This window comes from Mchenga conophoros, linkage group LG1 (genome assembly GCF_057382185.1).
Source record: "Mchenga conophoros isolate Kocher_MC1m ecotype Shallow Benthic linkage group LG1, M_conophoros_male_GT1.1, whole genome shotgun sequence".
NCBI classification, from domain to species: domain Eukaryota; kingdom Metazoa; phylum Chordata; class Actinopteri; order Cichliformes; family Cichlidae; genus Mchenga; species Mchenga conophoros.
Genome location: NC_140526.1, coordinates 28,821,428 through 28,838,999, shown reverse-complemented (window position 1 = coordinate 28,838,999; position 17,572 = coordinate 28,821,428). Strand labels below are relative to the sequence as shown.

Genomic DNA, 17,572 nt, shown 5'->3' with positions numbered 1-17,572 from the left:
GCATTCCAAATATATTTTTTTGCAAAGGCTTATCAATTATTTCATACTAAATCTATATTTTGACATTCCCACCTGTAGCCTTTTCTCCTTCCTAAGCTGCAGCTGCTGGGAAAGCAGCTTTATCTCTGTTCTTCCCACAGGTCCATGTTCGAATTCGGACTCCTGCCCAAGGACAGACAGATGGCCAGCCTTCCTGAAGACTTCATCCACCCTCCCACTTCTTCCTGCTCAGAAATTTAAAATTTATTAGGACTACTACAGAAATAAAAGTGAGGGATTACTTGTACTGCAGGTAAGTCCTCTCATAGTGTCAACAGAAAAGAATAAAGTGGAGTTCAGCGTGTAATGTCAAACAGTAAAGGCAACACTTTCTGTTGCATGTAGCTTGTAATGTGCAGCGGCGGAGCTGGTGGGGAAGGCAAGTTCAGCTTCACAGTGTTATCATATCTCATGACCAACTCTCCAGTGCTGCTTTAAATGTGAATCATGTGATAAATTCCCCAAGGTTGCTCGGGCAGCACAAAGCTGAGAGTCTGCTTTCTTTCGCTGCTGGTCAAAATCATCAGTCTCTCCTTCTGTTCTGTTAGTTTGAAAGTGAAACTTCACCCTCTTTAACTTCTGAGGTTTTACACGTGATTAAAAATATATATATGATTTTAGCAGGCTATTTAAATATAACCTCAGAAGAACAACAACACGTGGTATAAATCAGCACACTCTTTTTTTAAAGCAGTGTTTGAGTTCATTGAGGTTTGAGGACATCTCTCTTTCAGGGAGACTGTTCTAGATGTGCCAGTGATCTTTCAGAGAGAACAGCCTTTCACCTGTGGACAAAACAACTAGCCATACCTTTTCAGTCTATTTCTAATTGTACTGTCTTGAACTTTGATGTTTAAGATGCTAGCTGAGGTTTTCAGTTTTTCTGAGCACTGCACAGTCTGAATTTGCTGGGACGTCCACTCCTGCAATGACTGTGGATGGTGATAAATTATAGGTTGTGTAAATTGTGTGTAACCCTTGTGCAGTATGTAAAGCATTAGAGCTGAAAGAGGGTGTACTTAATTTTTTATGTTTATCTAAATATGTGATGTAATAATATAATCCTACATATAACACATATTCTGACATGTCAAAAACCTTTTCAACAGCTCGTTTCTGAATAACTCCCTAAACATATACTAGTGATAAAGATGCGGTTGACCACAACTCAAAGCCCAGAGACGAGGTTACGCACACTTCTACTTTTTAGGAGAAACAAAGGGGGCTGTCGTCGCTTAATCATGCAGAACAATCTAGGTCTACGCCATCACACAGGGCATCGTTATCGAGGCAGGGGCACAGCACACAGTCAGTCATTTGAAGTGTGCGCATTCTTGGACTGGAGTGTGGGCGGTGAGTTTGCAGGGTTCTTTATGCAGAATGAGCCAAGGAAACAAAGGCAGGCACAAGAGCAGACAGCATGGGTTATGTTGAGGATTTTTAGAATTTATAATGCTCAGCGGAGAACTGAAAGTGGCTAAAAGTCACAGATAATGTCAATATTCACCGAGTTGTTCCATGTTTTTAGTTCACAGACCAGCTTTAATACTGATGACCTTTTTTTTTTTCTCCACTTTGTTTTCTGGCGAGGAAAATTCTTCCACCAGTCTCTCCATTAGCTACAGCTATCCACTCTTTCTTCAAACTGTCTGGGGGCTGGAGATGAACAGATCAGTCTAGCTTTACTGTAGTACATAGAGCATATCATCTTCATTTATTCATCTGATAAACAAATAAACAAATACAGTATGGTATCTGCATTTAACACTGGTATTATGTGTAACTTATTTCCTGGCTTCACTGGATCTGAGAGCAATGCCAAATAAATTAAAACACAGGAAGCCAGGATTAAATGGATAGCATTTTCCTATTTTTTAGACTTTACTGTAATATGATCACATGTGTGAGTACAATATGAATACATAGCAGCTCTGATTAAAACAAATAGCTCTGATTTTGAATGAAAATGTATCACCTAAAATCCAAGTCAGCTTTTGAACATAAATCTAGAATCAATGTAATGAAGAATATAATTCAAATGCAATTACATATGTCAATATTAACATTTAATCCATTCCCTTGTCTCGCTTGTTTAATAAAAACAGATGAAAAATGTGCATTTATTGAAAAGCTGATTTTTAATAGGCAGCTAGAGCAAATAACACTGATGTTCTCAAGTTCTCACAGGCAAAGCAACTTCTTTTAAAGTTTAAAGGAGGTGAAAACCTTCTCATCAACAAAATGCCAAATATGAGCTCATATTTGCCAACATGCAACCGCTGAACTAGGTCCTGTAAACCCAAGGGCACAAGCACAAACCCAATCCCTCAAGGTTGCCACAGTATTGTTTACCTTTTTCCTGCAGTGTTGTGGCTTTTGCATTACCCTGACCTGGCACGTAACCAGCTCAGACCGCCTATAAAAAGGCAGATGTGAGCATTCGGACCCTTCAGGTCTGTGCAGGCTGCTCTACATCATCACCCTTCTCGTGGATCTGATCTCTACTTGTGAACAGGCGATGGGTCCTGTAGGCTTAGACGCCGTGGTGGCAGATCTGTCCGTGACCTCAAATGCCATCCAATCGCATGGAATATCAATGGCAACCAGAACGCTGATACTGCTCGTCTGTCTGCTGTTGGTTGCCTGGAGTCACACGGACAAGAAAATTGCGCCAGGTTGGTTCAGGTTGCTCTAATTAGGAGTTTGTTTGTTTTTACAACAGAATGTTGTGAGAGCTGAAATATATTTTCTGCTTTTTTAATACAACAGGTCCTTCTTTCTGTTTGGGTTTGGGCCCACTTCTGTCATATCTGAGATTTATCTGGACTGGCATAGGCAGAGCCAGCAACTACTACAATAACAAGTATGGAGACATTGTTAGAGTCTGGATCAACGGAGAAGAGACGCTCATACTAAGCAGGTTAGTTGCATTCAATCTGTCAGTGCTGATGCTACCAAACAAGCCAGTCAAGAAGTAAAATGAAAAGCTTCAGTGGATTTTTTGTTATTGTTTTTTTTTTTTTTTAAACCAGAGCTTCAGCAGTGCAGCATGTGCTGAAGAACGGAAACTACAATTCACGTTTTGGGAGCATTCAGGGACTCAGCTGCATCGGCATGAACGAGAGAGGCATCATATTCAACAACAACGTAACTCTGTGGAAAAAGATACGCACCTATTTTGCTAAAGGTAAAACTGGAACTCTTTCATGAACTTCAAAACAAAGTCAGCTATTCAAATGTGATTTTTAAACAGCAAATATTTGTCTAAACGAAATCATAAAACCATCTCATGTTGTCAGCTCTGTCAGGCCCAAATTTGCAGCAGACGGTGGATGTTTGCATCTCTTCCACAAAGGCTCACCTGGACCACCTGGACACCCTGGGACTCGTTGATATCCTCGGTTTGATGCGCTGCACCGTGGTGGACATCTCTAACAGACTCTTCCTGGGCGTACCTCTCAATGGTGAATAGGATGCATGAATATGTTACTTGCGTTATCATGCAAGCTGTACATAAAGAATTTCTTGTCTCCAGAAGTGGATCAAAAAGATATGGGAACGATTTTAGCATGCTAATATATTTATGTTACCTTGCATCCAGAGAAAGAGCTGCTGCTGAAGATTCTAAAGTATTTTCACACATGGCAGGATGTGCTTATCAAACCTGACATCTACTTCAAGTTCGGCTGGATTCACCACAGGCACAAGACAGCAGCGTGAGTCACTCAGTCTCATACATAAGCCCACCTTTAGTTTCATCTTTTTAAATATGTGTTATCTGTTATCTCACAGCCAGGAGTTACACGATGCCATTAAACATCTTGTAGATCAAAAGAGGAAAAATATGGAGCAGGCAGATAAGCTGGACGACATCAACTTCACGGCAGAGCTCATATTTGCACAAGTCAGTCTACGAAGTATTCTCCTTCTGCAAATATACTTTCATTTAAAGTAAAACCTTTCACTTGTGGTACTTGTGTTTTTTCATTTTCAAGCTGTCTCAGCAGTTCCTCTTTGCATGTGAAATGCTGGATTTCTTTTCCGCCTACCAAGTAAGGTCAGACAGCATATTTGCATTCAACTGTGTTTTCAGAACCACGGCGAGCTGTCTGCTGACGATGTGACGCAGTGCGTGCTGGAGATGGTGATCGCAGCTCCGGACACTCTGTCCGTCAGTCTCTTCTTCATGCTTCTGCTCCTCAAACAAAACCCACACGTGGAGCTGCAGCTGCTACAGGAGATAGACGCTGTTGTGGGTAAGAGGCTGCAGCAGTTAAGAAAAAATGCAATTATAACTGATTTGCTGCACATCAAAGATACATTTTGACACTTGGCACTGTTTCACTCTACACTGACAGCTCTTACTATTACGCTTACACACCCCATTTAAAAGAATAAGTCCAACTATATCACCAAAACCACAAAACCTGGCCACAATAACCTTCATTAACTCAGGAGTATTGCATTTCACTGCATTTGCTCCAGGCTGAAAAACTTGAATTCACAACAGTCTGTTGCTGCTACAGGTGAGAGACAGCTTCAGAACCAGGATCTTCACAAGCTGCAGGTGCTTGAGAGCTTCATCAATGAATCCTTGCGCTTCCACCCAGTGGTGGAATGCACCATGCGTCGAGCCCTGTCTGATGACATCATGGAAGGCTACAGGATACCGAAGGGCACAAACATCATTCTGAACACAGGCCGAATGCACCGCACCGAGTTTTTCCTCAAAGGCAATCAATTTAATCTGGAAAACTTTGAAAAGAATGTGAGTAGTGCTTTCATTGCTTTACTTTTTCTCCTGGTTAGAAAGAGGTGGAACTTGGTTGAAAAAGATGATGTCACACTTATTTGTTCTTGTCTGGCACTTGTTCCAGTTGCACCAGTCAGCAATTAGAAACACGTCAATCAGAATCTTTCAGTCCAGCCCGATGAAGCCACACCCACACAGATCATCTGAGCTTCGTGTTCTTGAAAATACATCTTTCCTTTTACTTTTTTTCTCATCGGTCCTCTTGTTCTGCCTCCAGGTTCCTCGGCGCTACTTTCAGCCGTTCGGTTCAGGCCCTCGCTCGTGCATTGGCAAGCACATCGCCATGCTGATGATGAAATCCATTTTGGTGACACTGCTGTCTCAGTACTCTGTTTGTACTCACGAGGGCCCGACCCTGGACTGCCTCACACAAACCAACAACCTTTCCCAGCAGCCTGTAGAGGCTGATCATCTCCACATGAGGTTCTTACCCAGGCAGAGAAGCAACTGTCAAACCCTCCGAGACCCGAACCTTTAGCTGTACCTGTACTTTTGTATACTTAATTTGTATAATCTTATAACGACACAAAGCTAGCCTTTATATTTTGATATACGCAAAGATTGTATTTGTACTCAAACTGTATGCATGATGTGAAATGTACATTTAAACCTGCTAACACTGAAATAAATGTAGATTATTGTGTCACAAATGTGTGTTGTCGTCTCATCATTTTGTCTGCATGTCATACATATTTAGTTCACAGTTTTTTGTTTTTGTATTTTTTTTATTTGACCCCACATTTTTCTCATTCTCCTTTTTTAAATATCTTACACCTAAATTGAACTAATCACACGATTAATAATTTATTAAATGTGGTATAAATGTGCGTTTGTCATTTAAGAACACAGAAAATGAAAAAGGATTTCAAATTTGTCCTTTTATTACAAAAAAACAAAAGCAAAAGCAAAGGCAAAGTCCAATGGAAGCAAAGGGGAATGTAAATACAAGTTATTACACAGAGAATAAGTAGAAGAAAGCAATGCATTCTAAGTCTACTCCAACTCTGAGAAGTAAGTTCATTTAAATTTTTATTGCACATGAAAAAAAGCGAGAGAAAACCAGGCATTTTCCCAGAGTTCCTCTGCACCCACACACTTTAATTCCAAACAATGACACAACAGCTAACTCCCCTACTGTTCTGTGCAAAAGTCTTCAGCGAGCCTTTATTTCTTTAAATATTATTTCTTCCAAAAAGCCAAATTTTTTGTAATTTTTAAAGTGCTCTTGAGGAATAGTTTTCCAGACCTTCTGAAAGTCTTTGAATGCTTTTCTTTGGACACTTCTTTTTCACTCATTGTTCTCTTTTCTTTTGTGAATCTCTGAAAAATGCAAACGATAACACAGTTTGACAGGCATGAAATAGTATTTTTGCACCAACAAGGTGATTCCCAAAGAGCTATAAGGCAAAGACTTGTCATATTTCAGCACGCTGTGTCAGGCTTGAAAAAAAACAACAACTATGTACAGCAGATAAACAGTATCAGGAAGTCATGTCGTCACAAACAGTGCCATTTTATAATCCACAGACAACCAATGCAAGTCTGATAACACCAAAGTAACCAGATCTCTTTTGTCTAATTGCAAAACAAGCAAGAGATGATTCACTTACTCCAGTAAACGGTGCATTATGGTGCTTTTCAATAGATCTAACATGTGTGACTTTATGATCTATAAGGCATCGTTAGTCTCGAGATTGTTCTGAGTGGGTGATAAAACTGCCCTTCGACAGCCACAAAAAGAAAAAAAAAGGCATCTCTTGTTGCAATTATGTAACACTAACATTGGTCAGGAGAGGGCGCAGTAACACCTAATACAGTGATTTGATCTTTATCTTCAGCTCTGCCTTTGGGCAAAAGTGGCTAATACATTTCATACTGAGATGCTTCAGCTTGTATTGCTTTGCTAGAAGCAATCAACAAACACGCTGAACAATCACTGTTCAATGTTTGAAAGAAAAAGGGCTGAGAAAGAAACTGTGTTCAAACAGGCAGTGTGTGCAGAGTTTCAGCTGCGCAGTGCAGTTTCTGCATGTCAACAGTCAGCTGTGTGTCAGTGATACAAGAGAGTGACACGATCAAAATAAGAGTATCTGTCTCAGCTTGACTGATGCGACCTCTTGGGGCCTTATGGTGCTGATCACAGTGAGATGGGAGGGTATTAAAGGAAGGGTAGCACGCACACAGCTGCTTGGTAGGCTAATCAGTACCTGCAACAAATCATTTCGGCACCTCTGCAAGAAGCAAAGTCACTGTCTGTGTGACTGTGTGTGTGTTTGTTACTGTAGAGAGACTGTGTCTTTCTCTCTATAATATTGTTTTCAGTGCGTGTGTGTGTGTGTGCATCACAGATCACAGGCTGTTCCTTGCAGGTGTTGTGGGATATAGCAAATGAATCATAATAGTCTCATCAACCCCAATCTCATTTCTGCCCTCGATCAGGATGGAAAACATTTTACATGCAGCCCAGACAGATCTTTATGAGATCTTGCAAATTTGCGAGGAAAAAATGTTTCGTCATAATAATCTCCATGACATCTGTGAGCTTAATAACATTAAGAAGAGCTAGAGAGAATTAAGTTATTAAGATGGATGTAAATGAGTGAATACTGACAAACATCAAGCTAAAAATACACTGAAGCTGCTGTTCTTGAGGTTTTTTCACATGCAACCTGCTGCTCATCTGTCAATTTTTTTTCACAGTTCAAAAACCCTTAAGGCGAGCCGTGTTTATCTATCTTAGATTTATGTTAAAAGAGAACAAAGCCTGAACAGACAGATTATCGAGCAGCATGCAAGAATTTAAATTATAATTTAAAATAAAGATCTGTATACATTCAATTTCCAGCAGCTTTTGACAAATGTGTTAACAGCCAGTGTAAAGTAGCCTCAGGGTGTAATGGTGTTTTAATTATCACATCCTCATGCACGGGCCTAGTTGAGTCATTGTACATCACCATCAGCAGGAACTGCAAAAACTTTTTTATAGTACTGATAACTTTTAGAGAAATCCCCCCTCAATTGTTTTTCTTTAAGAAGTTATTAAAACTTTTATTTATAGGGTCTATTTTTTACTTCCCTCTTAAGGGTAGCTAGTCTTTAGAAATGAGAATTAGCTCTTAAAAACTAAACAAAACAATAATTAAAGAAATCAGCTACTCTGTGTGTCGAAGGAAATGCAACGTGACTCTAAGTCATCAAAGTAAAATATCAAAAAACTGCAATAGCATGACCTTTGACATCTGCACCCATCATAGCAGTGGAGCAGCTCACATAGGGTTACAGGAAAGTAAAAGTCAACAACCAAAGCAGATCTATGTTGTTATGGTTTTCTGGCTACTGTACTGGTCATGCTACAGTCACAGTAGGAAAAACAGTGGTTGGAGACGACGACACGCCCAAAACTAACAGCGTGCTCTGAACATGGGTTCTCGCTGCCTTTGAAATGTTACTTCAAAGGCGGGGACCCGGCCTGTCACCACTCACTGTAAGTTGCTGTCCTCAAAGCAACTGCAAAGAAACAGAGTCAGTCTGCTATAACTTTGCATTTGGATGGGGTCAGGCTGGCAACTATGTGCAATCTGTAATAAAATGGTGATTCACTGTGATAAATCAGGGAAAATCATAAATCTGTTTCCTTTGATCGCAAATCTATTGCTGCGTACATACAAAAACACTGATATTAAACAAATTTGCTTACATATAGAGTCCAGCTAGAACCTCGTAGATCTAAAAAAGATCAGAAATAGTGACGGTGTTGCTGCAGGACAGCAATTTTATACAGGAATATAAGCAGAATATGAGCAACCAACAGCTGAGTCAAGTTCTCTATTGCAGAGAGACACACTGTAGACATGTTACACTCATCAGCACACAGATTAACTATGATGTGTTGGCAATCTGTCTGCATTTATAAATTAGATGGCAATTATTTGCAAACCTTCGCCAAACTGTCTGAGAGTAACTGCAGTCAGAGCAGGATTGTTCCACCAGGCAGCTTGTGCAATCCCCTTGTAATAGAAAGTGGTCGTCCAGAGGCCGAACAACTACCACAACTACTTGCTATTGGTCACTGAATGTGAAAAAATTCAGTGCAAACACCAGGGAACCTCTGCTTTTTCCTAGTCACAAAGAGGTTACTCAAGTGTGCTGAGCCATAATGATTCATTCATACGTTTTTGGTGGCTTTTATTAGCACTAGACACTGTAGTCTATCAAACCTTAGCAGCTCCTAAGGTACTTACTGTAGTATACCAATGGCATAGTCTAAAATCTCCTTTTAAATTCAATGAACCTGAAATCATGATGTCCCCCATCTTGTTGGCTTGCTTATAGTTGTTGCTATTCCAGCTACAGATGGGCTATGTCATGTTACTGACTGTGGAAGTATAATCTGAAAAAAGCACTAAGGGTGGAGCCAGTGAGTCCCCAAAACACTTTGGTTTGACAGGCCAGATGGGACAGAGATACAGAGATATATACTTCATGAATCTGTCTGTGAAGGTTCTCAGTCATCCAGGTCATTGTAGTCAAAGGAGCTTGCAAAGAAAAGCGTCTGGACTTCTTTAAGTAACTTGAAGACGTTTCACCTCTCATCCGAGAAGCTTCTTCAGTTCTAAGGTCAAATGGTGGAGAGTCCCAGATATAAACCTAGTGGGAGTATCCCCCCACAGAGGGACAAAAGGACCCCCTGATGATCCTCTAATCGCCTGAGCCAAGGTGTGAAACTGGGTGTGGGTCCCAATCAGCCAGAGTTTCGGGTGAGTTCATTGTGAAACCTGGCCCCACCTTATCATGCGAATTCCGGAATTCTGGTGGTGAGCAAACTCTTAGCCGATGGTGCTCCTAGAGAGGAATTCAACTGAATAGATTACAGTTCCAAATGAATCATGCATCACTGAAGAGTCATCATCTCCAGACGTTGTCTATTCCAACACCAGACTTCTTAGCAATAACCAGAAATCTACAGCTAATAGCCAGAGATACTTGACTGTGAACCAAAGTGGCAGGCTGATCAAACAAACAAACCAACTCTGCCATCTCTTAAGCAACAGTAAGCCCTGGAAAAAAAAACCTAATGTGTACCATGAGTGTGGTTGCACGGTAACTATTAAGGCAATAATAGGAGAAAGTAATAAGAGAAAATGTGGCCCCAAAGCAGATGCCTGTTATACCACGCATCTGCTATATCAGTTTGTGATGGCTGTGTGTGTGTGTGTGTGTGTGTGTGTGTGTGTGAGAAATATTTTTCAAGAAGAATTGAAAAATACTTGTGGTTTCAGATTGTGTCAGCATTGTCTGCTTGAAGCACAAAGATGATCCACAGTAATGTGTTTTGAGATTTTACACTTTGTAACTTTTTTGTGATTTCATTTAGGATGAAATCAGAGCACTTAAATGAAAACATGCATATCGCAAATCCACCACACTGGACTGTATTACACTTGAGCTAACTGTAATCTTATGTTCTTTCTCTTTAGGAAGTCCATGTTTCTTCATTTGTGGTTTTCATTTGTCACATGAGGTACATTTTCCATACCCATCCATTTATTTTAATTCTTCCATGACAGGTTTACAGAGGCAGACAGCCAGACAGCTTTAAAATAACTCTGACGCAACAGCCTAGCACCAACTTGAGACTGTCCTGCCTCGAGCTCTGATTGACCATCTGATTGATTACATATTATTTACTGCCAAGAAACGCACACACACACACACACACACACACACACACACACACACACACACACACACACATTATTTCTTGCTAAAATTTTCAAATGCCAGTGGCCATATTGTCTCTCCGTTTCAGTCCCCTGCTGGATTCGTGTTTCATTAAAAGAGAGCCATGGTTGCCATGGAAACATCTACCAGAAAGGGTAAACTGGCAATGTACTCGTGTCTCTACATTGTCAGAATTCTGTCAATATGAACGGTACCTCCTACAGTCAGTTATGACACTGTTTAACATGATGCTCGGAGTAATTTGCCCTCGTGAGTGTTTCTCAGCCTCGCTGGCACTGTGCTCATATGAGCAGTGTATTTCGGGCCTTTTGATAGTCACAGGAAAATTTGTGCAAAAGAGGATATGCAGCGCGACTCTCTTTGAAACAGGAGAGACTCTCTCTCGTCAGACTGGTCTGTCTGAAGAAGCCCAGACTGGGAGGCTTTCTGCCAGTAGAGGCACTGGATCAAAGGCAGACTCTCACTTCATGGCCTTTTCATGGAAGCCCATTTTGCAAAGTCAGCCCATTTGTTTCCCATTGAACATCAGAAGAGAGTGGTGGCACTCATCATTGAGGGAAGCTTTTCACCCTCTTCTTCTTCCTATTATTATTTTTGTATTCACCCCTCCCTTTCCTGCTTACTTTCTAAATAAGCCTGGAGATTTCAGAGTTAGCTCACTCGACAAAACCTAAAGCCCCAGTCAGAGATAAAGGATATCACGACGCTGGTTATCATCTCTCTTTGTTAAATCTGGCTTCAGGCTCAGAAAATGCTAATAGAAAAAGGGGAGTTTCACAGGTCATATGACTCTTCTCCTACACAAAATGATCCCCATGAGTGACGCTTACTTCAGAGATCTTATCAGATGATGATGATGATTAAAATTCAATATCTATATATAAGAACATAAGAAGTGCAACGCTGCAGAAAATCATTAATCTTGGTATTTATCACGCAGAGCAGTAAAACGATCATATTAATTCAAGTTAATGATTTAAAGCTGAATGCGTTCTCTGTTCTGCTGTTTATATGTCTCATTAAAAGTTACTGTCCCACAGCGTAAAGGAGACTTGGAAATATCTTCAGTTTGTTTGCAGAAAAAAGATCACAGTACACGTTGTGTTCTGGTGTAAAATATTTGAATCACCATTTATACATTTTTCGCATGACCACAGTGCATTTATGTGGCAATGCAAAACAGTTTGTGCTTCAGGCAGTGGTTTTTAGTAAGGTATGGCTAAACATTTACACATATGAATTTCCCCGGCAGACAATCTATAATGCACTTAAAGGAATTAATCAAAATGCGGTGATCCAGGCAATTTTGAGCGGAAACTCAAAACACAGCCTGCTCCAGAGTAGGTTATGTGTTCAGCAAGTTACCATGGTGATTTATCCAGGTAAAAAGAGAGACGGTTTTGTGATACAGGAAACTGACTTTAAAGGCTTTCACACACAAAGCACGATGCAAAAAAATGACATGAAATTCACATTTTTCCGGATGCAGACACTTAACGTATGTAAATACTTGACGTATTGCATTTTTGTGCAACATTCATCCCCAAAAAGAAAATTGTAAACAAAATTGTCGACACCAAGCCACGATAAGCTGGTGTTTCCAAACAAGAAGAAAGGGAGGAAACTGAGATTTCACGGTTTGATCCCACAGTTGAAGCTGTATCGCAACTGCTTTCATTCATATTTCAGGATGTCAGTGGGGCAGTTTGAGAGTTGCTAGCAGAGTTGGAAATGCATCTGAGGAGTCAGGAAAATAATTTCAGACCCAGAGCAGTGTCTAGCTCTGTGTCTGGGGTAAAGCAGTGTTATTTTACTATTTACTTTTTGAGCTACAGTGCACTTGTTGCCAAATACATTGGTCTGGTTGGTCAGATCTGTTTGGAACTGAAAAATTGAGCTTAGATTGAAAAAATATTTGTCTGGCAAATTATGCAGTCAGAGTGAATAGCTGAATTAAGAACAGGTGAGTCTGAAAAACATTTTAAAAGCATGAAATATTCACTAAGCCATTCATCTGGCTTTGTAGTACACCTCTGGTACCACTCATCTTTTATGAATCTCTGACCATGCACATAATAGAATTTGTGGTACACTGAAGAAGACAAGTTAAAATGCATAATCAACAACTAATGTCATAACATGTAACAATGCCTGATCAAAATTCACTACTGTAAGCTAGCTTGCTAACATTGGTATTGACCAGTGTTGGCACTGGTGCAAGAAAACTGGAAGGTTGATGATATGAGGGGGCATTTAGCTCATGTCACACTTGTGTTTTATAAAAAGAAATACTGTGATTGTCTTTAGACGACTGTTTTATTTCCCGTTTTCAGCTGTGGAAAAAAAGAGTAAGATTAAGTAGTGGGAGGAAGTCATATCAAAACAAGCCCTGATGCTTTAAGAGAGAGAAAGTGCTGTAGTTTCCACTGCATCATTACCAAAAAAAGAATAAGAAAATAAAATAGAAAAAAAGACTTATTTTACAGTTAGGTACAGTAGGACATATGATTTTGTGTTTCCACCAAAATGCTCTAGATTCAGGGTACTAACACCACTTTCATGTTCAAGAGGGCCAGTTCAGTGACTTGGATTACCCGAGGCAGTACCTAGCATCTAGTTAGCAGCCTAGCTAGCACCCACAGGTCCCTAAACGTGGCCACAAACTTAACACAGCATAACTTTAAACTTTTAACCTATTTGAATTCTTCCTACCGGGCTGTGAACATGTTAGCTTGGTTGGGTTTAGCTGCACAACGGCAGAATACAGAAATTTCAAAAACATTTTCATTGCCAAGCTTAGCATTTTAGCATTTGTTGAATCTCTGACCATGCACATAATAGAATTTGTGGTACACTGAAGAAGACAAGTTAAAATGCATAATCAACAACTAATGTTATAACATGTAACAATGCCTGATCAAAATTCACTACTGTAAGCTAGCTTGCTAACATTGGTGTTGACCAGTGTTGGCACTGGTGCAAGAAAACTGGAAGGTTGATGGTATGAGGGGGCATTTATCTCATGTCACACTTGTGTTTTATAAAAAGAAATACTGTGACAGAGAGGTGTACATCCTTAGCATCACTGTGTCCATAAAACAAAGGTTGGCATAGCATGCAAAAAGCTAGCCGAAAAAAAGACTGAGCTAACCGGACACCAAGCAATGCACAGTCAAAAACATCCTATAATTCCGGTGTTTGTTATCTTAATCTGAATGTCTGCACATATCAGTTTCATACGGAGCCCCGCAGGGGACATGGGAGAAAAAAAATTAGGGAGGAAAAAAAAAAAATTAAGATGGACTTTTGCGAGATCTCAGAAAACAAACTCGGGATCTCGCAAAACTTTTGCGAGATCTCGCAAAACAAACTCGGGATCTCGCAAAACTAACTCGGGATCTCGCAAAACTTTCTCGCGAAAGTTGAATTCCAACAATGGCGGCAGCTACTTAGTTGTAATATTACTCTTTCTGGGTCACAAAATACACTTTTAAGATATTTTGAGGCGTGAATGTAGTTGTGTAAACGTCAGATACCTGCTCGGTTTACAAGACATCACATATTTGCAAAAGTGCTCCGACGTTTTTGGAGATCTGACACCCACTAGCTCGAAGCTAACGGGAGGTCGAGACCTACTACAGCCGGGAGGAACACCGCTTTCCCGGCACATCGTGCCTCGACCTCCCGGTCGGCTTCGAGCTGGCGGCCTCCGAAGAATGCGGCTAAAACTTTTGCGAGATCTTGCAATACTTTTGCGAGATCCCGAGTTTGTTTTGCGAGATCTCGCAAAAGTCCGTCTTAATTTTTTTTTTCTCCCTAATTTTTTTTTTCTCCCATGTCCCCTGCGGGGCTCCGTAGTTTCGGATTTATAAAATGATTCAAATTTACATTTAACATTTACATTTAAAGCATATTTGAAATAGTTTAAAAGCAGCAAAATGGAATAAAAACTGCAGGCTAGAAAACATATTCTCTGATATTCATATTCTATCATCACAAAATTTTTAAAAAGTAGAATTAGCTTGAACTGCTTATTACAGCAGTGTGTTTTTATCAAAACCAAACTGTGTGATTTCATTTTAATTATAGTTGTAAGAGTATGTCAGCTGCCTGTTTGGACAGGAATGGATCCCCAAGGCCGACACATAGCACCAACGCTGCCGTTGCCATCAGCCCTCATTACACTAATAGTGTAAATACAGAAGAATTAAGTTGTATCGCCAAGATTTCAACAATAAAATCTGTATAACTGTAGGGTCTTTACCTTACAATATAAAGCGCCTTTTGCCATTATTGTTGTGATTTGGTGCTATATAAGTAAAACTGAATTAACAAAACCTTGCTTTAAATCTCAGAGCTTTACAGTACAGCTATTCTATTTGTTAAAACTTACCAAAATTACCTCTACTACTTTAAAAATTAGACACTTTTGCACAGTTATTACTAGAAATTTTGGATTAAGGTCTGCTTTTTTCCACACTCACAAGTCACAGGCTGGATAAACTTGCACTGTTTTGTTTCCTACAGGCAACTATAATTTTAGATATATGGATTACTTTGTTAGCTCTGTAAACAAAGTATCTTATTAGAAGGTCCAAAAGCCCATTTAGTTTGTTTTTCCTGAAAATAAATTTGAATACTAACTTAGTAATGACGTGCATTTAAAATCGTTGCTAGAGTGCATTATCTCATATCAGTGGTTCGTTTGTCCTGTCCAAAGAAACTCAGATGAATTTATAGTAGTGTATAGTTATAATACTAAAATACCTAATAACTAGATGGCCCCACATTACCAAGATCAAATGTGTGCCAAAGCTGATGAGGTATTCAACATTCCTGAAGCTTAACCAGTGCACACATGCAAAGTCCAGAGAGACAGACCTGTGCTCCAGACTGATCTTTAATTTTTATGTTTTGGTTTCTTGTAAAAGCCAGTTCACTCCTGTAAGCAAGCAATGATAGTGCAGACTCTCTGCTATGCTTTTCAGTCTCAGGGCATGAGAATTGTATGTTTCTATTCACGCTCACACAGCCTACACAGACACTCTCCATTTCACATCGGGTCAAAGGAGTACATAGCTTCAAAGTAGTTCAGCTTGTTGTTGTTACCGGCATTATGTTTTTTCACTGGAATATTGCACAAGAGAGTTGCAATTGCTCTCACACACACACACACAAATGCAAATGCACACAGGGTCAGAGATAATTGAGCCCTTGGCTTTGGAAAGACAGGCTTAATGCCATCTGGTGCCCAGAGTTCATGCTGAGAAACCGTGAGCTCCACACCTGGGAAACGCTAATGCCTGCAACTGTTGTCGGACCACCAACTGCACACCCACCTGCCTCCACACCAACCGCTTTAACTCATTTCACAAAAATTCATTCAAACACGAGGCCCACATTTTACACATTTAACATCAGTGGTCTGTCGGGTTTAGAGACACTTTGTTATCACGTGTATCTCAGATGAGGATTGTCTTTAGACGACTGTTTTATTTCCCGTTTTCAGCTGTGGAAAAAAAGAGTAAGATTAAGTAGTGGGAGGAAGTCATATCAAAACAAGCCCTGATGCTTTAAGAGAGAGAAAGTGCTGTAGTTTCCACTGCATCATTACCAAAAAAAGAATAAGAAAATAAAATAGAAAAAAAGACTTCTTTTACAGTTAGGTACAGTAGGACATATGATTTTGTGTTTCCACCAAAATGCTCTAGATTCAGGGTACTAACACCACTTTCATGTTCAAGAGGGCCAGTTCAGTGACTTGGATTACCCGAGGCAGTACCTAGCATCTAGTTAGCAGCCTAGCTAGCACCCACAGGTCCCTAAACGTGGCCACAAACTTAACACTGCATAACTTTAAACGTTTAACCTATTTGAATGTTTCCTACCAGCCTGTGAACATGTTATCTCTGTGGTTAAGGTGGACATTGAAATATGGAAATCTACAGGGACTGACGTTTGGTGCCAACCTCCATTGGAAAAACGTCAATTTTCTGTACTTTGTGTTGGCATCCTATTTCAGCTCCACATGTTACAGAGCGGTGTACATCCTGGACAGGTTGCAGTCCATCACAGCAGTGACATTATATCACATGAGGACGGTGAGAGTGAACCAGTACAGAAACAAATCCACTGTCTTAAACACATTTCCAGAGATGATTTGTGGGACACCATGAAACCACAACAGTAGGCCTATGCCACATTCCACTTTGTGGGTTGAAACTGCATAGAGTGCTGACATTTTACTTTTCTTTCAGTTTACTACAGGTTTGAAGCGTCCACCAGCTTTGCAAGCGTACAGCGAATGCTACTTTATAAAGATGGTATAACTATAAACTATTTTCAAGAAAGTTTACTTTAGTTTCTCGATCGAGTTCTTGCCTTTCAGCCTTCCACCGTCTATCTGAAGACAATTATGTGATCTGCTCTTCAAGTGTTATATTGCTGGAATGTTCATGCATTTCAAAGCAGGGAGCACTCTTTAGTGTGTTGCTCAAGGACACACCACATTCAGAACTTCAGAATTAGAGATCAGGAAGTTAAGATGAAAAAAATAAAAAGACAAACAAGGGCAATATGAAAAGAAAGCTGTGAATCCGATTTCTGTCAGAGTGCTTTCAAAAATAACAAGAGCATTGGAAAAAAAAAGCTCTCTGCAGCAAATTGAAAACCAAATAAATTACAGTAAGGAAAGGCGGCAAATAATATTATTCTTTTGATAATGATGGTGAAGTGATTGACACTGAAGTGTGAATCATTGTGGGATCCACAGAAAAATCAGCTTTCCTATTGCACAGAAATGATCCACAACTTTTCACGACTAATCAGTCATTACCTGGTCTGTGACAGTCACAAACCAAAGCCAGTTTAGTTTTGTTGTTGTTTTTTACAACAGCCAGTAACAAGAGGTCATGGGATTTTTACTGCTGGAGATGAATTTCAAGTCGCCGTGAATGAGTCTCTCCCATTGCTCTGCTA

General features: G+C 40.0%; 1 protein-coding gene across 1 annotated transcript; it reads left to right on the top strand.

The window, feature by feature from the left end:
- The first annotated feature begins 2,504 nt into the window (after window positions 1-2,504).
- cyp19a1a (cytochrome P450, family 19, subfamily A, polypeptide 1a) lies at window positions 2,505-5,511 on the top strand. Its single transcript, XM_085273589.1, has 9 exons — window positions 2,505-2,714; window positions 2,809-2,959; window positions 3,072-3,226; window positions 3,339-3,503; window positions 3,641-3,755; window positions 3,832-3,943; window positions 4,133-4,295; window positions 4,566-4,807; window positions 5,070-5,511. The coding sequence occupies exons 1-9, from the start codon at window positions 2,558-2,560 to the stop codon at window positions 5,328-5,330; spliced, it is 1,521 nt and encodes a 506-aa protein (XP_085129715.1). The 5' UTR covers window positions 2,505-2,557; the 3' UTR covers window positions 5,331-5,511.
- Window positions 5,512-17,572: the final 12,061 nt, after the last annotated feature.

Coding starts and splice junctions, on each gene's coding strand:
- cyp19a1a (XM_085273589.1), top strand. CDS start 2,558: ATGGGTCCTGTAGGCTTAGACGCCGTGGTGGCAGATCTGTCCGTGACC. Junction 2,715..2,808: donor GGACAAGAAAATTGCGCCAG/GTTGGTTCAGGT, acceptor TTAATACAACAG/GTCCTTCTTTCTGTTTGGGT. Junction 4,808..5,069: donor TGGAAAACTTTGAAAAGAAT/GTGAGTAGTGCT, acceptor TTCTGCCTCCAG/GTTCCTCGGCGCTACTTTCA.